This window comes from Oncorhynchus clarkii, chromosome 31 (assembly GCF_045791955.1).
Source record: "Oncorhynchus clarkii lewisi isolate Uvic-CL-2024 chromosome 31, UVic_Ocla_1.0, whole genome shotgun sequence".
Lineage (NCBI taxonomy): Eukaryota > Metazoa > Chordata > Actinopteri > Salmoniformes > Salmonidae > Oncorhynchus > Oncorhynchus clarkii.
Window position 1 is genome coordinate 29,634,353 of NC_092177.1, and position 24,202 is coordinate 29,658,554.

Sequence of the window (24,202 nt, forward strand, 5' to 3'; positions counted from 1 at the left end):
CATGTACATAGAGTTAAAGTGACTATGCACAGATAATAAACAGAGAGTAGCAGCAGCGTAAAAGAGGGGTCTGGGTAGCCCTTCGATGAGGTGTTCAGGAGTCTTATGGCTTGGGGGTAGAAGCTGTTAAGAAGCCTTTTGGAGAACTAGGGTGGATGAAGTCTTCCTCTGACACCGCCTGGTATAGAGGTCCTGGATGGCAGGAAGCTTGGCACCAGTGATGTACTACCCTTTGTAGTGCCTTTCGGTCAGAGGCCGAGCAGTTGCTATACCAGGCAGTGATGCAACCAGTCAGCATGCTCTCTATGGTGCAGATGTAGAACCTTTTGAGGATCTGAGGACCCATGCCGAATCTTTACAGTCTCTTGAGGGGCAATAGGTTTTGCCGTGCCCTCTTCACGACTGTCTTAGTGTGTTTAGACCATGATAGTTTGTTGGTGATGTGGACACCAAGGAACTTGAAGCTCTCAACCTGCTCCACTGCAGCCCCGTCAATGAGAGTGGGGCGTGCTCGGCCCTCCTTTTCCTGTAGTCCACAATCATCTCCTTTGCCTTGATCACGTTGAGGGAGCGGTTGTTGTCCTGGCACCACACGGCCAGGTCTCTGATCTCCTCCCTATAGGCTGTCACTGTTGTTCTTGGGCACAGGGACTATGCTGCCCTACCAAGCAAAAATGCAGTAACTGATTATAGTGTGGGAATTAGAAAAATGGCTTGTATTTAACTTGGTTTCACAGTATGCAGTTACTGCTAACATGGCCCCCAATTTCTCCAAAACACAATACAATAGAGGCAGGATACTTGTCCACATAATTAAGCATGTATTTAATATGGCAAAAATGACATGAACTAATTTTTGGGAGCTGTCTTTTAGCCAAGATATGAAATGCAATCATAATTGACTGCACATATAAGGCACACACAACAGTTGGGAAGAACGAGTGACACATTTCCGGGCAAGATAGATCCATTTGAAATTAATGAATTCTTCCCTCGACCGTTGCCCTGCAAGTGTATACTCGTCAGACGTCAGGATACGTCATCAGAAGTGTCCACTTAATTTGAGGGCTGAGGGGATAGGGTGTGTCTTTTAAGTGTTTGGAATGCAACCCTGCACTTTTTGGTACTCGTAGTCTGTCCGTCAGGGGGTGCTTGCTCGCGCGTCACAATTTCACATACAGAACTAGCATACACACAGCACGCAACAAAAGCTAGGCTATCGATATACTACCCTGTGTCTCTTTCCCGTCGAGACAGCTTAGGAAATTGGCAATATAGCTAGCCAGCTGTTATTTATTGTTTAATAAAGATGTCGACCACGACCGGCGGTGGAGAGTTTGGCAACCCCCTGCGGAAATTCAAGCTCGTATTCTTAGGCGAACAAAGTGGTAAGTGGAGGTCTTTTCAGCAGAGCATGTGAGTATTTGTTTTGGTGAGAGTACCGCTATCTGACGTTAGCCTGGCTGTTAGCTAGCCAGGCCGAAACAGAACCATTATGCTAAACGACGCCTTGTTACGTTAGTTAGCTATATGTTAGCCAAGGGAACTTGCTTACTAGCTAACGTTATCCCATTGAATCAGCAAAAATTGGTTGCTTGAGATCATGTTGCCAAAGATATTGGTGGATAAAGCTATCTAGCTAATTTAGGTACTAGCTAACGTTAGCTTGGTAATATATTTGGTCGTATCCCGTAACTAACTAACGTTAAGATACTGAACTGTCGGTGTCATTCACGAGTTCAAGTTACATTCTTTCCATTTGATGTGAATGTTTTTCTGTTTACTTGGTATCTAACTTCAGCTTGTGTGGGTGGAGTCAGTTTGCTAAGCCACGTCTGTCAGAGGGGAGCCAGTTGAGCTTGCTAACTCACTGAGCCTTTTATTCAACCGTGGCCATTTCCTGTGACAAACGTCAACATTCAGAGAAATAAACCAGACATATGCTATATTATTTCTTCAAACAAATATTAATTCAGATTTGCATAGCCCCAAAACGGTATATCGATTTCCCACTCTATTTTAGCTAGCTAACGTTAGCTAGTTATCGCCTTCATTCGTGGCTCCACCCTTTGCCAGCTCAGCGTGGGTCAGTACTCCAACGCCTAGTTTTTCGATTTATCATGGAAATAAACAATACCATCACATATATGGTCACTGTCAGTATTGTGTTTTAAATAGCTAAATGTTTATTATAAAGGTACGTTTTATTGCTTTTCCTCACGAATTACAGTTGCAGAGGATCATGCAGAATTTAGAAAATGTCAATGTAAACGAAATGTTCTGTCTTTACAGTGGGAAAGACATCGCTTATCACCAGGTTTATGTATGACAGCTTTGACAACACCTATCAGGTACATTATCTTGTCTCAAGTACAGTACTGGTAATTCATTGCATGTAACTAACACATCAATCAAATGTATTTATAAAGCCCTTCTTACATCAGCTGATATCTCAAAGTGCTGTACAGAAACCCAGCCTAAAACCCCAAACAGCAAGCAATGCAGGTGTAGAAGCACGGTGGCTAGGAAAAACTCCCTAGCAAGGCCGAAACCTAGAGAGGAACCAGGCTCTGAGGGGTGGCCAATCCTCTTCTGGCTGTGCCGGGTAGAGATCATAACAGAACATGGCCAAGATGTTCAAATGTTCATAGATGACCAGCTGGGTCAGATAATAATAATCACAGTGGTTGTAGAGGGTGCAACAGGTCAGCACCTCAGGAGTAGATGTCAGTTGGTGTTTCATAGCTGATCATTCGGAGTATCTCTACTGCACCTGCTGTCTCTAGAGTTTAAAACAGCAGATCTGGGACAGGTAGCACGTCCGGTGAACAGGTCAGGGTTCCATAGCTGCAGGCAGAACAGTTGAAACTGGAGCAGCAGCACCACCAGGTGGACTGGGGACAGAAAGGAGTTATCAGGCCAGGTAGTCCTGAGGCATGGTCCTAGGGCTCAGGTCCTCTGAGGAAAAAGGGTAACATTAGTTGGCATCCACACCACTCTGAGCTTTGGGTTGTTTTGCTTGGTGGAAATGTCTGCCTTTGAGAGCCATGTTCTGTTTTTTGTAACCTGATTATAGCTTGCATACAATATGATACAAAACTGGGGGGGGGGACAAGGACACAAGGCCATATTTTTCTTTGGCCTATTGTTGAATGTAGTACAGTCATGCAGTTTGGTAGTGATATCTGAGGAGAATGTTTTTTGTCTTGCAGGCAACAATTGGCATAGACTTTTTATCGAAAACGATGTATCTGGAAGATCGTACGGTAAGTACCACTTGGCTTCTATATCATCTACATCACTTTAAACCACATGCTCCTTAAGTTTGTGCCCATATGAGATCATTGTATATCCCCCTCCAAGCCACTGTCAAAAAGGGGCTTAGGTAGTCTCCTTTTTATCTAATCCTGACTAGACTGCTTGTTTAAAGCATGGACGTAGATGCACTATGAGTTGCAGTTTCATTATCAGTTTTCATTTAGCCCATGTTTTCTTTCCTACCATGATTCTGTTTTTAGTTCCATCATCATACGTTTTTGTCTCTGTCCACCCCTCCCCTCCATTCCCATGGCTGGGTTTCGAACTGTGTCCGCTCCTCGGTTTGTTGTGTGGTTGGCCACAGATTCGGCTCCAGCTGTGGGATACAGCCGGGCAGGAGCGGTTCCGCAGTCTCATCCCCAGCTACATCAGAGACTCAGCCGCTGCTGTGGTGGTTTATGACATAGCAAGTAGGTATCACCTCCCTGCCCTTCCCTCAGTGGACGGAAGGGGAGAACAGGGCAAACAGCATTTCCGCAGCTTGGCAACGTCACTGGACTGTAGTAATGAAAATGGCCTCCTAGTGCTTCAGGGCTTCCATTGTCTGAGAATTATGTGCTACCATAAAGTCAGTAGATATTATAAATGACATTGTTGGTGCAATGGTTCCAAATAGGCCAATAGAGTGGAATGGTACACCTCTTAGTACATCCAGTGGTGATTGTGCTTGTGGAAATGTTGTCCCTAAAGGGGCTTGTCTAAGGAATGGGGGAAATGCTTTCCTTGTTCCAAATGCATTGATTTAGAACATTTGCCATCTGTACTAGGTAACTAAAAAGTGTCAACATTTGGAACAGGTCATCTGCTAGCTACATAGGAAAGCTTTTTCCTATTCCAGGATGCATGAGCATTTCCGCCTCTGCTGCCATGATGTTCTCTTGCAACTATTTTATGTCGTTCCTCTTTTCCATTTTCCCTTTCCGTCTGTCCCGTTTCCTTCTCCTCCGTCCCACTCCCCAGGTCCGACTCCAGCTCTGGGACACTGCTGGACAGGAGCGTTTCCGTAGTCTCATTCCCAGCTACATCCGCGACTCCACCATCGCTGTGGTGGTTTATGACATCACCAGTGAGTTAGAGCTGTGCTCTCGTCACTGAAATGGGGGGGCAGGGTCAACTGGGATATTACATTGGGAAGGATGCTGTCATAAGACAGTAGCAAACCTCAACAGCTTCTAATGTATGAGTAGTGTTTCTATTATTGGAGGCATTTAGTGTCGCCATGTAGGGACTTTAATGATGCAACTTCATGGAGGTTAGGGAGTTTTCCCTTGTATTAACAGTGGCGTGGGGACTACTATTCCTTTATGTGCTTAAACTTAACTTACTGTTTACTTTTGCTTACTAACACCTGGCTACTATACTATGTGTTCACTCCTCTGCTGAAATCAACTGTACTTTCAATGAGGAGCAATGACTGTTCTGATTAGCAAATGTATCTAACGTGTTCATATCCCCTTCACCCGGAGTTCAAACCTCATAAGATATTTAAAGTGATCATGCTCACTCTGTATGCATTCTGAATTGCTACTGTTCTTCCACTCAGACCTCAATTCATTCCAACAAACCTCTAAGTGGATTGATGATGTCAGAACAGAGAGAGGAAGTGATGTCATTATCATGCTTGTGGGAAACAAAACAGACCTGGCTGATAAAAGGTACATGGTGTGTGTGTGTGTGGAGAGTAGTTGATGAGGTGGTAAACGGCAATGTGGTCCCTGAACTGGATATTGACCTATTTGACAACTGTTGTATGTGTGAACACTTTGTCTCAAAGCCTGGTTCCTCCTCCCTCGATTGTATTTGGCATCCCATCTTATTTAGATTTTAATGAGTATATTGGGCACAACATTCATTTTCATGTGTTTTCTGTTTTTGATCTATTGAACTTTACTCCATGTTCACCCTGCTTACTATTTGGTTAAACTTTTATTTATTTTTGTCAAATTTTGGTTTTATCAACATTTTTTTTGTTCCCTCTCCCCGGTGTCTCCCCATGTCACTTTGATTTGGTGTCCACTCCCAACCCCCTGACACCACCCTCCCCTCCTGTCCCTCCCCCTGGGACCATGGCAGACAAGTGTCTGTAGAGACTGCAGAAAGGAAAGCTCGTGAACTCAATGTGATGTACATAGAGACCAGTGCCAAGGCTGGCTATAACGTCAAACAGGTGGGTTTCCAGTTACCACCAGCAGGTGTTCAAACAGCCTCCAGAACTGCTCATTATGCTCCCCCTTAGGAAGAGTAATTTGTCATGTACTATGTGGATTAGATGTTTAATGTGGACCAAGTGACTGTGCTGTGAGTGACTTTGGATTCCCTCTATAGCGTGTCAAGCTGTTTCATCTTTTCTCAGCAAAGCTGCTCCCTCCTATCCGTTTGTCTCTCAGAGGCATGGCCAAACTAACCCTCTCTCTTTCTAACCAAAAACTCTGAGCTCTTCGTTTTCTCTCCATCTCCCCCTTTCCCTCTCGGCCTGTCCTCTTTCATGTCTGTCTATCCCTCCATCTCTCCACCTCTCGGCTGTGGCCTGAGCAGACAGATCACCACGGAAGAGGGCGAGCAGAGAGCTAAGGAACTGAATGTCATGTTCATTGAAACCAGCGCAAAGACTGGCTACAATGTCAAACAGGTAGAGCTTCTGTTCACTCAGGATAGTCCAGCCCAATCTGCCCTCCTAGACTATTTTCACAACTTGTAGTTTTCCCTTCTCTTTTCACTTGACTCCGCATGGCCTGTCCTCCTTGTCCTCTCTGCGTTGTGATTCACTTCAGTGCTCAGGTGTTGTGTTGACGTTCACGTCCATTGTTTTAGAACGCTTCGGCATCAATTGTACTGCGCTGTCTGGCTCCATGTTTTTTTTCTTATTTTGCCTCGTTCCACAATGTCTGCTTGTGTTTCTCACTGTTTGGCATGGAGCCATCAACAGGCTTATTGAATGGGGATAGAATCTAAATAATCACATGACCAATTTGACGCAAGTTAACGACTCTTAACGTGTTAAATGGGACATCTTCCAAGATGAATGTGTAATAAATATCAGGATCAATTTTGTCATGTAGCCCCATGTACTGTAGATTTATTTGTATTTTTATTGTGTGAAATGATCTCTTATAAATATTGATTTACCATCTAGGCTGTAACTGTTATGTGGCCAACATTACATTATTGATGCACTGTGTGGTACGGCTGTTTTGCTCCACTGTTTCCTTTCTTGTGATTCCTCAGCTGTTTCGCCGTGTTGCTGCAGCCCTACCTGGGATGGATAGCACACCAGAGAAGAGCAAAGAGGACAGTATCTTTTCACAAAGGGGTTATCCCCGAGGCAGAATGGTTTGTAGTGTGTTTGAGCTCAACATGTAATCAACACTCCAGAAATGTGTCAGTGTCTGTTGTAATGTTATCTGTTGCTTATGGATTTAATTTAGTTGAACTTGCATAATATCCCCCCACAAATGTTTGATACATGAAATGTCTAATGGAGAATATTCCTTAAGCACCTCCTCTCTCAGTGATCGATATCAAACTGGAGAAGCCGCCGGAGATGGCTGTGACAGAGAGCAGCTGCTCCTGCTAGTAAACACCTAAACCCCCACCTGACCTGCCTCCTCCCCACCAACAGCTTGTGTCTCAGTGGCCACTCTCCCCACCCATGGCTCACTGCCATTGGCTGCAGAACCTTCGACTCAGTGATTTTTCAGAGTAACTGTGTGGATGTGCTATTACTCTGTATTTAAACAGATCATCTAAAGATAATATTAAAGGTAAAAAGTAAAACTGTCAACACAGAGTAGGTTAAATGCTGAATATGACCAGATTGTCATCCAACTGCATGGCATTATCTAGGATTGCAGACTGACATAACTAACTGCTCCTGGGTTATTGCACTTTTTGGAGCATTAGTGCCATCACACTTGTCATTGTTGTAAAGTGATATTGTTTGAGATTATTTAAGTGACTATGAAAGGTCTCAGTCCCTTTTTAGGTCTTTGGTTTTATTTCCAATGGAGAGTGGAGTGGGTCAGCTACAGTATTCTATATACGTGATCAACACAGTGTCTGTTACTGATTCCCATAATTCTTTAAATACTTCATTGCAAAAAGATTCCCCTCAACTTGATGAACATTATTTTGAATCATTGTTGGCTCAAATCTATTAATTTAAGCCTAATGAATAAGGAATATTTTTAAGGGCAAGAACAGCCAAATAAATTCATTTAGGATTACTGTAGTTAGTCGACTGAAGATTTCAATGGCGGCTGGTTTGTTAATTTGGCAGGTTGTCCAAGGGGGATGCTTCAGAAAGTATGTGTAGCCAATCCGATAGGAAACAAGGGTATACGTTTTTAGAAAAGGGACATAATCCCCAATTCATTGTACTGGAAAATACTAACCTAAATCTACTGATGTACACTTCAAAACTATGGCTGCTCTGTCAGAGGAACTTTCCTCAGTCATCTACATGCATACAAACATCTTGTGTCTGAGGAGAAAATGTCTTTAAAGTCCATGTGTGGGGCTATGGAGTGAGCAGGTGTCAACCTTTTACACACTAAATGGAAACATGTCACTTGGCCCATACAATGTCTCCTACTCACCCTCCAATTGATATATGTATTGTCTTGTTTTCATCACACTTGCAGGAACAGCGTGCTCATCATGCAGGATTTATAGACGGTTAAGAACACAGATGCCTTGCTTGTTTGTTCACCAACGGTGTGCACTGAATCGAGTCCCAATATTGTAAAGATCGAGAGGCCTGCTGACGGGCCTCTGGCTTCAGTAGTTGTTTTGTAAAGCAGTTTAGATAGGAAGCGTTAGCTGTATCTGAGGATCAACTAACACCCTTGCTGTAAAAAAACAAGTGCAGTGAAGATAATTTTTATCGCTATTGCCTGTGTATGACTGTTGTTTTTAATTTATTTAACACAAGCAACTGTAAAATTGCATTGTATGCTTGACAAAAATTAGAGTTGCTGGCATGCACGTGGAAGTTAGTGTTTTATTTATTTCCGTGTCTCTGCTTGGATGCTGAATTTCAAAGCAAAAGCCAGGCCTGGTTGTTTCGTCTCAAGTCACCACGGTCACACTGATGTTGACTCCCTGCAGTGTGTATAGTCAGTGGATTGGTTTAGGTACAGAAAGGGCTTCACTTCACCCCAGTCCTTTACCACGTACACACGGTGGCATACACAAACCAAATAACCACAGTCAAAAAGGGCCCAACCCCACAACCACACACCAATAGCTGTAGATTGTTTGAAAATGTCAACATTTTAAAATGTTTAAACAAATGTAGATGAGTATTTAATTACATCGAACAACCTTTAGCTTAATAGCTAAATCTATTACCTGTCGCTGACTTAATACTCAGCTCTGTGCTTTTCTGAAGTGTCTGTCCAGTTGAAATATGTCTACTAGTGTTTAGCAATGTTTCTGTGAATAATAATGTGCTGTTAGTATTACTCTGCTGTAAACAAAAAGGATAGTTAAGGAACACAAGTGTATCACATGAAGTAAAGGTATTTCACCAAAATTGTTCCAAGCTTCTCGCAAATTATTTTTATGAATATTATTAATAGGATAAGCCTACCTTTACATACACATTACTTTAGAAATGTTCATTTAACTTTGTTCCTACAAAATGAAGAATGTCAGATGTGTTATTTATCAGTGTGGTCTTTAAAATATCTTATTTTACCTCTTTCTTTATCCGTGTAATATAGTATTACAGGTCAAAGGTTATTGGCCCTAATGAATGGAATGTTGCCTTTTGTCACTACAGTGTAGTCCTGATCAATAGATGTATGGGCCTTGTCATGTATTCCACAATGCATTAGTGATAATTGTAACCAACAATGTGACCGTTTCTGTGCCAGGAGGACATTTTATTTTTGCATAAGATATTGTGCATTTACAATATACAGTATGTAGACTTTGAGAGTGACTTATTGGCCAAGCATAAACTATTTATGACTGAAGGATCAGCGTTCTCCGTTTTCGATTTTACCTGAAGGTTATAATTATTCCCGATATATCACCTATGGCTACAACTATTGAGGTGGCTTATTCTAATACCCAACAATAATGAATTACCAAAATCAAGATTTGTCACATTGCACACGTTACACATCATGAATAATATATCGAGGCAAAAAAATTGACAGTGTACAAATAGCTAAATACAACTCAATTGAATTGACATGAGTCTGATTTAAATATAATTGAAATATATAGGTCTATGTAGCCTAAACTATGGCCTATTTATATTTTAATACAGTAATCTCGGATTTCATTTGAAGCGTCTTTATATCCTTCGCTTGTTATGCAAAGAATTGGGCAACTTTGTAGTTGTCACATTCCTTCTGAAGTTGTCAGCACAAAAGACAGATAAACGTCTTGATTGTGTTTTGCGGAAGTCTGTATAAAGTGTCGCGGAAGGGCAAAAAAGCATCTAACGACATACTTGGGTGTTCAACGAGTGGTCGGTAAATAACGAGCGTTTTCGATAATCACTTTAGTGACGATGGTTTTGGGAAACAGCTCGGAGATTTAACGATGCTCCTACCAAGGTTATAACGGTTGACGTAGCCTTAATATGCTTTTGGGAAACTGGGCCCTGGACTTTATGTACGAATGAAATCTAGACGAATTAAATCTAGGGATACCATCATTCCCAATGTCAGCCAAGTTGAGCTAACACAAACTAGGAGTAGTTGTTCTCATTCCAAAACTATGTGTGCACTGTGTAGACAAGAAAAGATTCCAGTAGGCTACCTGTGTGAATTCCGGAAGCAGTTACGTGTAGAGTTGTTCTGCATTATTTTCGGCTGGAAGCTGGGTGGGTCAGGAATCCAGCACAAAAATCCAGTCTAACTTGATATGATAATTAGTGAGTATATCCGGATTGATCTCACTGTCATAATAGAATAGCATTTTGGAGGCAGGAGGATCGGACTGGATACACAACATTAATTCAGTGACTTTACTAGCATTGCCTTTCGCACTTGTTTTACTGCTTATTAAGTAGCTACCCTTTTTCCCGTTCATCCAGAACGTTATTATGTCTCGAATTCTTTCGGGAATTATACCAGACGAGGCAGTCTTCACAGACTTCAGAAGACAAGCCTTGTCAACGGACAACTGGTACAGTAAATATGACAAGAACGGAATGGAGGTCTGGGTCGAGGTGGCCCCAGTAGCATCATCCCCTCAAGGAAACAAAAACATCCCTAAAGTTCACAAGATAAAGGTGAGGACACTGGCTTGACTTATCTGTCGATTTGATACACAGTAGTGTAGCCTAATGTTTTAGCACTAACACTTAACAGTATATGGTCATGGATCAGTTGAGTTGTTTGACCAAAATATGTTCTCTATATATATATATATATATATTTCCCCACCTTCATTTAACCAGGTAGGCCAGTTGAGAACAAGTTCTCATTTAGAACTGCGACCTGTCCAAGATAAAGCAAAGCAGTGCGACACAAACAGCAACACAGAGTTACACATGGAGTAAACAAAGTACAGTCAATAACACAATAGAAACATCTGTTTACAGTGTGTGCAAATAAATAGGCCAAGTACTGTATACTTGTTCAAAAGGTAAGGCAATAAATAGGCCAAGTACTGTATACTTGTTCAAAAGGTAAGGCAATAAATAGGCCAAGTACTGTATACTTGTCCAAAAGGTAAGGCAATAAATAGGCCAAGTACTGTATACTTGTTCAAAAGGTAAGGCAATAAATAGGCCAAGTACTGTATACTTGTTCAAAAGGTAAGGCAATAAATAGGCCAAGTACTGTATACTTGTTCAAAAGGTAAGGCAATAAATAGGCCAATAGTGGTGAAGTAATTACAATTTAGCAATTTACACTGGAGTGATATATGTGCAGATGAGGATGTGCAAGTCGAAATACTGGTGTGCAAAAGAGCAGAAAAACAAATATGGGGATGAGGTTGGTAGTTGGTTGGATGGATGGGCAATTTACAGATGGGCTGTGTACAGCTGCAGCTATCGGTAAGCTGCTCTGACAGCTGACGCTTAAAGTTAGTGGGGAGATATAAGTCTCCAACTTCAGTGATTTTTGCAATTCGTTCCAGTCAACTATATATAGTCAACTATATTAACAAAATATGGGAATATCCTGTTTTCTATTATGAATCCCATAGTCTGAATAGAGCAATAGACATTGCATTAAAGGACTCATTTTTACCCATTCCTGTCCTTTGCCTGACCTTTTCCAATGTATCTCTATCGGGGCTCTCCACCCCTGTTCCTGGAGAGCTGCCATCTTGTAGGTTTTTGATCCAACCCTAATCTAGCGCACCTGATTCTAATAATTAGCCGGTTGATGAGCTGAATACGGTTAGTTACAGCTGGGGTTGGAGCGAAAACCTTTCAGGAGGGTAGCTCTCCAGACACAGGGTTGAAGAGCCCTGCGCTAAGTAGTCTTTTGACATTTCAATGTCCCTTGGAGACAGCGTAACACAGGGTTTCTGTTCCACATTTCCACCACAACCCTTTTGTTTTTGTGTGGCAGCATTGTTACAAGAACACCTAGGGGTTTCCAGTTTTCCATGACCATTGGTTTATCTGGTGTCGTATTTTATTGTAGTGAGTACTCAACAGATAAGACCTGATCTTGAGATGGAATTAATTTATTGTGTTACTTCAATAATCAATTTACTTCAATGCTCTCTTTTGCTGTTTGGATTTCAGTGCAGAATGACCATAAAAGATGTGTCAGCCGCCACCATGTACGACGTCCTTCATGATGGCCTGTATCGCAAAAAGTGGGACCCCACCATGTTGGAGAGCTTTGACATTGCCCGTCTCTCCCCTAACGCTGATGTGGGCTACTACTCATGTGCGTGCCTCTTATTTGCTTGAGTTAGAAGTGCTATTCCACATTCCTCTGTCATTGTCTCTTTCTTTACAGTGCAAAAACCTGACGGGTCAAATTTACTAAACGTTTGTGGTTCAAAGATGACCACAGGTGAAAATGTGCAGTAAATCTGGTGTAAAGTATTTTATTTACATTCCTTCCACTGTCCCATTGCTTTGAGGAACCCATTTCTCCATGGTGCCCCTCCACTGCGTCTCTGTTCCCATTGCCTCCTCTCTCACTAACTTCCATTGCACTATATTGCATTGGTTCCATCAGCAGTTGTGGTGTACTTCTTATTCTGCCCTCAAGAGTTCAGATAAGGCATAAGGGAGCTGGTTTTAGAGTGTATTTGTAGTCTACACGAGAGTGCAGTTGCTGCCATTGAAGGTCTTCGGAATCTTTGGTTACCATGACAAGAGGGTGTTTGTAGGAAGCTCTCCTCAAGTAGTTTTTCATTTGTTGCTGTCCCTTTTGGTTTTCAGGGCTGTGTCCGAAACCACTGAGGAACAGAGATGTGGTGACGCTGCGTTCGTGGCAGGTGACGGACGACGAGTATGTGATCGTTAACTACTCAGTCAAACACCTGGTACGTATGCCATGCACCTTCACCTCCTTGGTCTGTAGACTCTCTGGCTCTTAGCAACCACCCAGTATAGACAGCAGTCTGTCTCCACTCTACCATTCCTATAGTTCAATGGCAGTTATTGTCCTCCTACAGGCCCTTGCAAAAGTATTCAGACCCTTTGGATTTCTTCACATTTTATTGTTACAAAGTGGGATTCAAATGGATTTAATTGTCTTTTTTGTTGTTGTTGACAATATACATAAAATATTTTAATGTCAAAGTTGAAGAAACATTTAAAAAAAAAAAAAGACTAGAATATAGTCATTGCTTAAGTATTCAGACTCTTTGTTTAGGCAAGCCTAAATTAGTTCAGGAGTCAAATATGGCTTAACAAATCACATGAGTTACATGGACTCACTCTGTATGCAATAATAGGGGTTGACATGATTTTTAAATGATTAAGCATGCCTCTGCCACCATACATACAACATATGTAAGGTCCCTCAGTCAAGTATTGAATTTCGAGCATAGATTCAAGTACAAAGACCAGGGAGCTTTTCGAAAGCATCATTAAGAAGGGCAGTGATTGGTAGATGGGTAACAATAACAAATCAGACATTGAATATCTCTTAAAGCATGGTCATGTTAATAATTATGCTGTGGATGATGTATTATACCACCGAGACACAACAAAGATACAGTCATCCTTCTGAACTGAGCTGCAGTACAGGGATGTTACCATGAGGCCATTGGGGCCTCAGAGTTCAATGGCTGTGATGGGAGGAAACTGAGGATGGATCAACAGCATTGTAGGGACTCCACAATAATGACCTAAATGACAGAGTGAAAAGAAGAGTACAAATATACTCAATATTCCAAAACATGCATCTTGTATGCAACAAGGCACTTAAGTAATACTGAGAAAAAAAACATGGCAAAGAAATACACTTTTTGGCCTAAATGCTAAGCCTTATGTTTGGGGTAAATCCAACACAACACATCACTGAGTAACTGCCTCCTTATTTTCAAGCTTGGTGGTGACTGCATCATGGTATGGGAATGCTTTAAATCGGCAAAGACTGAGGGGCTACCAGAATAAAAAGAAACGGGATAGGGCTAAGCACAGGCAACCTGGCTCAGTCTGCTTTCCACAGGACACTGGGAGATGAATTCACCATTCAGCAGGACAATAACCCAAAACACAAGGCCATATCTACACTGGAGTTGCTTACAAAGAAGACAGTGAATGTTCCTGAGTGGCCAAGCTACAGTTTTGACCCAACCCGATGAGTCCCACCGGTGTGATTTAGGCCTTCTAACCCCTTTTAAAAATGGTGGTACCAACCATTATTCTGTGTGAGACAAGGGCGGATCTCGAAGGGGCCCGGGGCTGGGTCTTTTTTACGAAAATATCTGTCGAGTGAGAATGGTTTGAGCTACAAAGTATTCAAGCTACAGTATTTCTGAAACGCTGAGACTAACGAACACGCATGTTTTGCTCTATGTCCCTCACAAGCTACACAAGTCGTTAGAAGCTGAGGGGTTCATCTACATAGGTCATAGGAAATCCCAGGACATAGTGTCTATAATACTCACATGGTTGCTGTCACAAACTCAACACAGTTGTCACTGACTATTTGGATATTAATTTCCCACTGAGCAAACAATTTCTGTACCTACAACATTCATATAAATTCATTTTTATCCAATTTTTGAATGCAACTTTTGAATGTCAAATAGTTTTGTGTTGTACTTGTAGACCTGGATGTCCTGAAAAGAACATGGTAAAACACTTCATTGTGAAGCTAATTATAAGGGCTGGACATGCAGATAAATGAAAGTCAGAAAAAATGAAAAGCTGATTTTTGCTGGGGTCTCGGGACTGATAGGGTTAAATCTAATTGAAATACTATGGCAAGACATTCAAATTCTTGTCTTGCAATGATCCCCAACATCTTGACAGAGCTTGAAGAATTTTGAAAACATTAATGGGCAAATATTGCACAATCCAGGTGTGCACTTACCCAAGAAGACTTACAGCTGTAATTATTGCCAACATGTATGGACTCAGGAGCTGAATACTTATGCAAAGACTGTTTTATTTAATACATTTTATGAATCTTAACAAAAATATATAAATTGTTCTTCCACTTTGACATTACAGAGTATTTTGTGTAGATTGTTGCCAAAAAAAAAGATAATTAAATTAATTGTAATCATAATTTGTAACACAATAAAATGTGAAATAATCCAAAGGGTCTGAATTATTTTGAAAGGTACTGTAGATGAGTCATATAACAGAACCACCTAGTGTATATTTAACAAGATGAGGTGGTTCTAATGGGGATGAAGAAATTATGTTTTTATTGCAACGTAACATTCAGTTACTAATAGGTACCGAATGTTCCATCGTTCTACATACGCCCAAAATCTCAGCTGATTTGGTTCTTATTTCTTCCGTCACAGAAATATCCTCCCAAAAAGGACCTTGTGAGAGCCATCTCCCTCCTGACTGGCTACCTGGTGAAGGCCACAGGACCCAATAGCTGCTCCTTTACCTACCTCTCACAGGCTGACCCCAAAGGTGAGAGCCACCGTCCACTGACCTTCTTCAGATCCTCTGCTTCAGTTGTCTTTTCTTTACTGAAAGAGATTTGATACAGGGTATGTTACACTACAGGTACCAAGAGTTGCTGTGAATATGGATTATGTGGTTTATTCTGTATTTCAGGTTCTCTTCCAAAGTGGGTGGTGAACAAAGCGTCTCAGGTTCTGGCTCCCAGGGTACGAATAATATCAGCCATTGTCACTAATCTTCCTTCTGCTCAATTCTGTAGCTTCTTTGTGTTTGACGACAGAGTTATAACTGGTTTTTAATTTGGTTCCAAAGCAACAATCAGCCAATACCTCTGTGTGTTTGTGCGTGTTACCATGGTAATTCTTGTCCTGAACTAGGTAGTAAAAGCTTGCCATCTTAAGAATATTGAGAGTGGGTTTCAAGTCCCTTAAATTACCATGGTAACCATAAAAAACCCACTGGAAGGTCCAGTCCAGCTCTGTTTTATTTTTTGGGACATTTAAAGTCTCTCAGGAAGAGAAAATGACTCTCAGCAGCCCTGTAGAACTTGTTCTTCTGGTTTCATAGCATGTGCAGCATGAAACTATTCAGGGCAAGGTGTGTCTTTGTGTGCGAAACCAAGACTGTGTGTGTGGCTCATAACTGTGATTGAATGGAAACCTGATGATGAATGATTAACAGCTAGCTGCTCATCTTAAATTGCACCCCACTTACGCTCTTTGTAATATCATTACATTATGTACAGTGCCTTCAGAAACTATTTACACCCCTTGGCTTTTTCCACACATTTTGATGTGTTAGAGCCTAATTTGAAAATGGATTAAATTGAATTTTTTTAAGAGTGGTACTCAGTTGATATGTTGTTGGATTTGCCACACATAACGCTTTGTATTCAGGACATGAAGTTAATTTCTTTGCCACGTTTTTTAGCAGTTTTACTTTAGTGCCTTATTGCAAACAGGATTCATGTTTTGGGGTTTTTGTATTCTGTACAGGTTTCCTTCTTTTCACTCTGTCAATTATATTAGTATTGTGGAGTAACTACAATGCTGTTGATCCATCCTCCATAAAATACTTATTGACTCAAGATATTTCAGCTTTTCACTTTGAATTAATTTGTAAACATTTCTAAAAACATAATTTAACTTTAACATTATGGGGTATTTTGTCTGTAGGCCAGTGACACAAAATCTCAATTGAATCCATTTTAAATTCAGGCTGTAACACAACAAGTGGAAAAAGTGAAGGCTTTGGGAGGTGTGAATACATTCTGAAGGACTGTACATGCATATGACTCAGGGCAGAACTGTAAAAAAAATGAGGTGAAGGGGAAAAACTAGGCTGAGGCTCAGCTCTCGTTCTCTGACGCACTCCTCTCTCCCTGCAGGTCCTGAAGTGTGTGCACAAGGCGGGCCAGAGTTACCCAGAGTGGAAAGAGCAGAACTCTCCAGATCAGAAGCCCTGGTTGTACCCAGAGCAAAGCACCCTGCCCATGATGGACCCGGCCGAGCTGACCATCCAGCGGGCAGACTCTCTGGAGAATGTAGATGAGAGCTCTCAGCTGGACATTCAGGAGAGTAACAAAGCAGAGGACAGCAGCTGAGCACGTCTGTCAGAGGGGATGAAGCCTAGACAAGAGAGGATGGATGGACAAGCTCATGCAGACCTAAAGACTCAAGTCCTCAACCTCTCCATGGCACATGATCCCAATCTTTAAAGTTTTAAGATCCACCCCCAATTTATTTTGTACTTATCCAGTTTTTCCCTTATAAACCACTATTTATGCCTATATGGAGGACGAGAGAATAAACTGTTTACATCTGTTTGGCCTTATGGAGCTGAACAACATACCAACGAGTGGGAATTCTGGTTCTTCCCCTCCACCTGAACTGATAATGCAGCCAGTTTTTGCCAACGAACTGTGCCGACTCCAGACAATGCACTGGCAGAGGTGCTAGATGGACTTGGTTGTTGATTGTTACGTACAGCTACTTTTAGAAACGACAGCATCAGGTATTTTATATTAGCAGCCATGCTTGATAGTTTTTTATACAATTTGATATGAGGTTTGGAATAATTCAGAACCAAGTTAAAGAAAAGCCAGGATTGGCTGTTTTGATTTCCTGAGTATAATTAAAGTGAAAAGATGTATTTGTGTATGATGTTTTTTATTTGATGGAATACTTGTTTTTTGAGCTACATTGTATTTCACTATTGTCTTTATGACTGGAAACCATGAGTATGACTACACAGAAAGTGCCTTGTTATTCTGTAGGTTCCCAAATTGGTATTTATTGAAAGTTTGTGCAATCTGGGAGGGAGACAGTGGAATTCATTCCATTGCTGGTTATATACCCTTGGTATATATGCTTGGTATGCATGCTTTGGACTTACTGTAGGCACTGCATATAGGAACCAATGGTGACTTAATTAAATGGAAATAGTTTTAGCAAAATATCACACATAGTATTTTAACAAATGTACACAGTGAATTGTATGATTTCTTTTGTGTTTACCTGAAGAATCACCATCATAGATCTTACCCCTTTTAAAGTGTATTTATTTTCATAAAGTTACTGATAAGTAATGTCATGACAGAGCAAGCAAGGATTCTGAAGTTAGCCTTGCATACAGCTCTTGAACTCGACTTTGAAGACAAATGATTGTAAAGTTTTTTAAATTTTTTAATAAACCTCAGATAAGGTTCACGTGTATGTGTGTGTAATTACAGTGTTTTGCTGTGACAGTCTGTCAACCCCCCCCCAACAGAAACTCAAAGTGGAACAACAAGTTAATCTACTGTGGTGTCACTGGAGCAATACAGGGAGACCTGTTTTTCTCAGGAAGGGAGGGTGTTTGTGTTTCAGGGAACATATTGTAGTTGCATGTGGCGCATGACCTGATTTAACCTACATGACCTGACTTAGCCTACATGACTTTTTTTTTTACCTTGTCAGCTCGGGGATTCGATCTGGCCCAACGCTCTAACCTACCTGCCGCCCCAACCTGATTTAACCTACATGACCTGATTAAGCTTCTGTAACCATGTAATGATTCTTTCATTGAAAGAGGAAACCAAATGTGTCACTGTCACGTAGAGTAGGCCAGAAGGCTATACTGGAAAACTCAACCTCTATCAAAATAAAAAGATGGCGGAGCCGCAAATGTTCTTCTGTGCTTCAGGGTGTTTATTTACAAAGTGATTCCAGAACAAAAACAACAGTACTGCCATCAAACGTATACCTTATGGGACAGCTAAAAACAATGCTGCCCCATTCACAGCTCAATCCAAAATGGCCTTCCCGTGAACTGAAAGAGAGGCTCCTTTTGTAGGGCTAGCCCCTCCCCTCAGAACAATTAACCCTAATTAATTAAGCAATTACCTAGTCAAACCTACATTTTCCATTAACTAAACATACTAAAGTATATACATTGCAACATGTTTTTTAAACAATATCACCACATAACATTTACAAAATTACATCACTACTGACAGTGTCTTTTAATATGCCCATTACAGTAATGAGCCATTTGGGACAGGCACTACAAAGTCATCCCAATTCCCTTTGCTCGGGTCCTTATCCAGCATACCCGGAAGCTACAGAGATAGAGGAACAGAACAAACAAACGCACTCATCCACAACATAGATAAGTATAATACATATTACTTATATTAAAAATGAACACTGACAAGTGTGAAATGTATGCACTAAGACAGAAGTTAAGTTAACAATATGGGTCGACACACAAGTTATCTTATAACGGAGCAGGGAGGAGTGATGAATGTGTGTGTGCGTTAAAGAACCAAATGCTGCCCGCGGCCAGTGACGGATATCTACGTCACAGAAGATCAAATAAAGTTATAGCAAGGCTTGAGAGTTTAGACGTGTTTTATTTAGTGTTTTACAAGAGCATGATCTGTGAAGTGGGTCACAGGACAGAAGATAGAGTTGACACAGTGAAAACAGGTTCTACTATCCTGACTCCATCTTTAGGGTCATTAATGGACGAGTGATTTATTTACACCATCTAATCTATTTTGACATGTAAAAACAGATTTGGAACTCATTCCGTGCTGACATTTTATAAGTGATGGATCCTAAACTACGGCACATGAAACAATGTGATTTTGTTTAATGTATCGAGCTTCATACAAGGCAAGTATTAATTTATGAGATTATGGTGTCGCCATGTTTGAATGAAGGATGTTGGCACCTTAATAGTCGACATGTTATGTCAAATATAATTTGTTTAATAATAGTTCTACAGTTTTTTTGTGTAATAGCTAGCCTGGAAAAATGTTATCTTAGATAACTGAAACATTTCATATTAAAATGAACTTCATCTTTTATAGTATCAAGGCATTATCAGGTCCTCGGTCCATTATAATGTTTTTTGGAATATCATTAAGCTGTGTATAAATGTATATAAATACACTGAACAAAAATATAAAGGCAACAATTTTTTTTAAACAATGTAATTTTAGAATAAGGCTAACGTAAAATGTGGAAAAAGTCAAGGGGTCTGAATACTTTCCGAAGCGTGTGTATGTCTATAAACTCAGCAAAAACAGAAACGTCCCCTTTTCAGGACCCTGTCTTTTAGGGACCTGGAGCATTATGGTATGTAAATAATATACATTACTCTATGTCGTGTCTTCAGGGCATGACTCACTGTGTAAGTGAGTGAACACCTGACATAACAACATCCTTTCAGCATCTGAAGCAGTGTGCATCGTTTAGTATCCGGAGGGGGAATGCAATGTCTTTACGTGGTCCTGGGGTGGATCCAGTTTGTCATGCGGTCGTTCATCCTTAGGCTGAAACGGAGGACAGGGGCTGTAGTCTGTGGGAGGAGGACACTAGTGAAGTGCAGGTCTATCCACCAAGGGCATCAACTCCTACAAGACGGACACTCACTCACACACTCTCTCCCGGGGAACTCGTCTGCCACCTAATGCACAGTCCTTTCCTTCTGTCTCTGGTAGTCTATGGGAAACAGGAAGTTATATAACAACCATTATTAAAACTTCACAGGTTGGAGAGGAGAAACTGAGGCAATAATGGCATCAGATACAATTTAGGCACCTAAAATATTAGATGGCGGAGCAGGTGATGGCAACACTTACTGTAGGGAAAGAAGCGCACCCTCATCAGAATCTCTCTGGCAGTCTTCAGAATCTCAACAGCCTGAGAGGAGAAGAAACGTTTTCTATGAGTGACAAATGTATGCCCGCAAAGTGTGAATATTTTTATAAACATAAGTTAGTGCTGCAGTACAAAATTAAGTAATGAGATTTATCAAGAGGTATAGTGTGGTGTACCAGAGGAGGCTGGTGGGAGGAGCTATAGGAGGGTGAGCGGTATCAATGGAGCAGAGTCAAACACATTGTTTCCATGTGTTTGGTACTATTACATTGATTCCATTCCAGCCATAGTCCTTCCCACCAGCCTCCACTGGTGTGTACATTATACAGTGCATCACTGACCCTCGAGTGCTCTATGTCCTGGAAGTCCACTTCATTGACAGACAGCACCTGATCTCCCTCCTGGAGCTCTGCTCTGTGGGCGTCCGAATCTGGGACCACCTATCATACACACAGAGAGATGAAGGAGATAGGAGAAAACAGAGATGCCAACATTTCAGAGCCTTAGAAGTGTAGGCTAGATAGATCAGCCCTAATTGGGCAGTAGCACCAGCCTCATCCTCTCTCACACACACATACACACACACACCTTGGAGATGAAGATGCCCAGCTGAGAGGCCTTGCCCCCACGGATGTTGAAGCCTAACTGTGCCCCCGGAGGTTTCTTCAACACAATGGTGCGTGGCAGGAACTGGGTCAGCTCATTGTTGTAGTCAGGATGGTGGATACGCTACACAGACAGACACAGAGGGAACATCGTTGAAGATCTGTGGTGGCGGCGCCCTAGACTGAATGTTGCCAGTGTTATGACAGAGTATGGATGTCATGTCAGGCTCATACCTCCTGCGGGGCTATCCATGCTGGGGGACTCTCGTAGGAAGGCAAAAAGACAACTGGGAGTTGGTAGTCATCATACGGGATCTTTTGGTCCATGGTTTCAAAACCTATTGGTTAAAAAAAGCATAGGCAATGATCATTACAGCATGCAATAGTCTCTCCAAAACAATATGTTATGTCTGTTTGGAGGCTGTGGGACACTAAATGGCGCTGCATGGTCAATCCGAATGTCTGCATTGGCCGTGCAGCATTTACGGTGATATGACCTATGCAGAAGTCAGGGCATTCATACTTCTTGCGCTTTGCGGAGCAGCGCAGAGCTGTTGTGAAAGATGTTGTCAAGAAAGTGAGTGTGTTTATACAGGACCTCCCGCCTTCATCTACTGTCCATCAATTGAATTAATTTTATATATATATATATATATATATATATATATTTTACCTTTATTTAACTAGGCATGTCAGTTAAGAACAATTCTTATTTACAATGACGGCCTACCCTGGCGATGCTGGGCCAATTGTACGCCGCACCATATGGGACTCCCAATCACAGCCGGATGTGATGCAACCTGGATTCGAACCAGGGACTGCAGTGATGCCTCTTGCACCGAGATGCAGTGCTCAATTTGGCATTGTTACAATGCGTCGCTGCACTGTTAAAACATTTGAGAAGAGCATGGCGATGCGATACGGAGATAAATTTGGCCTCTGCGTAACTCCAGAGGCCCACATTTCAGATCAAGCATAAATTGGCTCTTAGCGATTTCAATGAGGAACAATTCTACCGGTCAAGTGCACTTCGTTGTTTTGCGTCAATGCTTAATTAGTGATTCACGATTTTGCTGGGGTGCAACTTACTTTTTTTTCTAAAAGGGAGGGGTTAATTTTGTCATGGACAGGCGAGAGGAATTCAGAGACCTTATTTTGCGCTGGCAAAATTAGATGTACAGGCAATTTGGCTAAATAAAATAAGGCAATAAATAATCACAGGAGGTTTGCTACTGCAATAACAGTATAAGCGAGACAATAACTTATTGAACAGGGACTCGAATCAAATTTCATAAACGTTACTGGCTCAGCCATTAGTGCCTGCTTTTCATGTTCGCAACCTGTCCTGACATTTTTTTATTCATAATACAAAAATCAACTTACATTGCTACATCAAACATTTCTAACAAAACAAAACACAGGTATTAACAAGAAAATACACAAACATACAAAAAAGATCAATAAAATAAACAAAAAATAAATTTGAGTGCAATTGTAATCACTCTGAAAAAATCTTATTATAATGATTCAGGAAGATGTTATTCTTGTTGTTATTCACTCTGAATTCAACTATTTTATTAAAACATTAACCAATCAGAAAAGTGTAATTATGGTATAGAATTTTTTTTTGTGTATTAAGTATTTGGCAACAAGAATACATTTTAAAAAATAATTTGGTCTTGTTATCATTGCAATAGTAACATATATATTTCATGTCAAAAACACAGGCAGTGTTCATAATGGTAAATAAGTATTTTGCAAGGTTTTCCCAAAATTCTCACACAAATTTACATTCAAAGAACAAGTGAGACAGATTCTCACCCTTTTCACAGAAAACGCTGATATAATCAATAGCCACAAATTTGGATATCATAGAATTACATGGATATATCTTACGTAAAATGTTGAAGTGCACTTCCTTAACTTTGTTTGGTATACAATATTTGTAAGGCCTTTAACCATGCATTTTTCCAGACAATGTCAGGAATAAGCATGTTCCAGAAAAACGTTCCTCTCGGTGTAAGTTGGTTTTGTGAACGAAGAATTTGTCGTATATATTTATTACAACAAGATCTCTCAAGTAAGCCCACGCCTTCCAATCTGAGTTCTGGATAAACTTTGTGATCATTCCCAAAACTAAGATGAGTTTTCATTAGTGTAGTTAGACCACTGGGAACGGCTTTGACCACAGAAATAAACTCTGAAATGTATTGGAAACTCTTTCAATGTTATACATTGTTAATATGTGAGAATATTACCCTTGTTGTCGAAAATATCAAGAACAAAATCAATATTCCTCTCGTGCCAGCTGGGAAGCGTGTCCTGACATTTGTTGTTCGCTAGCTATCACCAGTTAGCTAGCTAGCTTAGGCGGTGATTACGAGCTGCACCATCGTCATTCTTACAAAATAACGCAAGTGTAGCAAGTAAACTACAGATGACTTTAAATGTTACAATGAATCCAAAATATAAACACCGTTATTGTATTAATGTAATCTACTGTTAGCTAGCTACAAATAGCAACAAACAATCTTACCAGGCAAAAAAGACAACTTCCCCTTCAAGCCACGCCCTGCTGACGAGTGATGGATAACTGCATAGAAAATAATAAAACTTTATTGTCCATCAAGGATGGAATTGTTTCTTTAGAATCACCTTCCAAAGTCGCTTACAAATACACAAATGTGTATTTTGTGACTGTGACCCAGAGACTCTTGACCATTTATTTTGGGACTGCTCTTATGTCAGAAGATTTTGGTGTGAGTTAGTTGTTTCTTTGAAAATAAAATCTTCTATTAATATTAATTTGAAAGACTCTATATTATGTTTTATTTTGAACCAAATGATATGGACCCTGATTTAACTTCCATTTTTAATTTGTTTATCTTTCATGGAAGATTCTTTGTCCTTAAAATGAAGTGGGCAGAGAACAAACCCCTTTTCACATTATTTAAGATAGAATTGAAATATTATTTTGAAATGATCAGTAAATGTAAAAACAAAAAAGCAATACGCACCATAAAAGTATTTAACAAATTGAAAATGAATCTTGATATGTAATACCCCTGTCTGTTAAGTTTATGTACTCTTGTTTGTAT

The 24,202-nt window shown here is 40.7% G+C and overlaps 3 protein-coding genes across 9 annotated transcripts; 2 read left to right on the forward strand and 1 right to left on the reverse strand.

Annotated features, from left to right (window-relative positions):
* The first annotated feature begins 1,054 nt into the window (after positions 1-1,054).
* Positions 1,055-8,851, forward strand: LOC139390501 (ras-related protein Rab-6A-like). 5 transcript variants are annotated; one of them, XR_011629513.1, is made up of 9 exons: positions 1,086-1,388; positions 2,293-2,351; positions 3,213-3,266; positions 3,623-3,728; positions 4,862-4,973; positions 5,392-5,485; positions 5,854-5,947; positions 6,544-6,610; positions 6,828-8,851. XR_011629513.1 is itself a non-coding variant. In XM_071137640.1 (8 exons), the coding sequence occupies exons 1-8, from the start codon at positions 1,310-1,312 to the stop codon at positions 6,890-6,892; spliced, it is 636 nt and encodes a 211-aa protein (XP_070993741.1). In that variant the 5' UTR covers positions 1,055-1,309; the 3' UTR covers positions 6,893-8,851. The 5 variants fall into 5 exon arrangements, 4 of the variants coding, with proteins under 4 accessions (XP_070993741.1, XP_070993742.1, XP_070993743.1 ...); XM_071137640.1 differs by lacking the exon at positions 5,854-5,947 and having other exon boundaries at positions 1,055-1,388; XM_071137641.1 differs by lacking the exons at positions 3,623-3,728; positions 5,854-5,947 and adding an exon at positions 4,279-4,384 and having other exon boundaries at positions 1,130-1,388.
* An 887-nt stretch (positions 8,852-9,738) lies between these two features.
* LOC139390658 (START domain-containing protein 10-like) lies at positions 9,739-18,520 on the forward strand. The gene is made up of 6 exons (XM_071137927.1): positions 9,739-10,567; positions 12,041-12,188; positions 12,692-12,795; positions 15,241-15,358; positions 15,506-15,558; positions 16,740-18,520. Exons 1-6 carry the CDS (start codon positions 10,379-10,381, stop codon positions 16,953-16,955), a joined length of 828 nt encoding a protein of 275 aa, XP_070994028.1. The 5' UTR covers positions 9,739-10,378; the 3' UTR covers positions 16,956-18,520.
* Positions 18,521-19,224: 704 nt separating this feature from the next.
* Positions 19,225-23,708, reverse strand: LOC139390659 (PDZ domain-containing protein 11). 3 transcript variants are annotated; one of them, XM_071137931.1, is made up of 7 exons: positions 23,641-23,708; positions 21,339-21,442; positions 21,088-21,228; positions 20,841-20,939; positions 20,481-20,541; positions 20,272-20,340; positions 19,225-20,197 (listed from the first exon to the last, which is right to left on the reverse strand). In XM_071137931.1, exons 2-6 carry the CDS (start codon positions 21,429-21,431, stop codon positions 20,306-20,308), a joined length of 429 nt encoding a protein of 142 aa, XP_070994032.1. In that variant the 5' UTR covers positions 21,432-21,442; positions 23,641-23,708; the 3' UTR covers positions 19,225-20,197; positions 20,272-20,305. The 3 variants fall into 3 exon arrangements, with proteins under 3 accessions (XP_070994032.1, XP_070994030.1, XP_070994031.1); XM_071137929.1 differs by having other exon boundaries at positions 19,225-20,340; XM_071137930.1 differs by having other exon boundaries at positions 19,225-20,340; positions 23,363-23,666.
* Between the last annotated feature and the right edge of the window lie 494 nt (positions 23,709-24,202).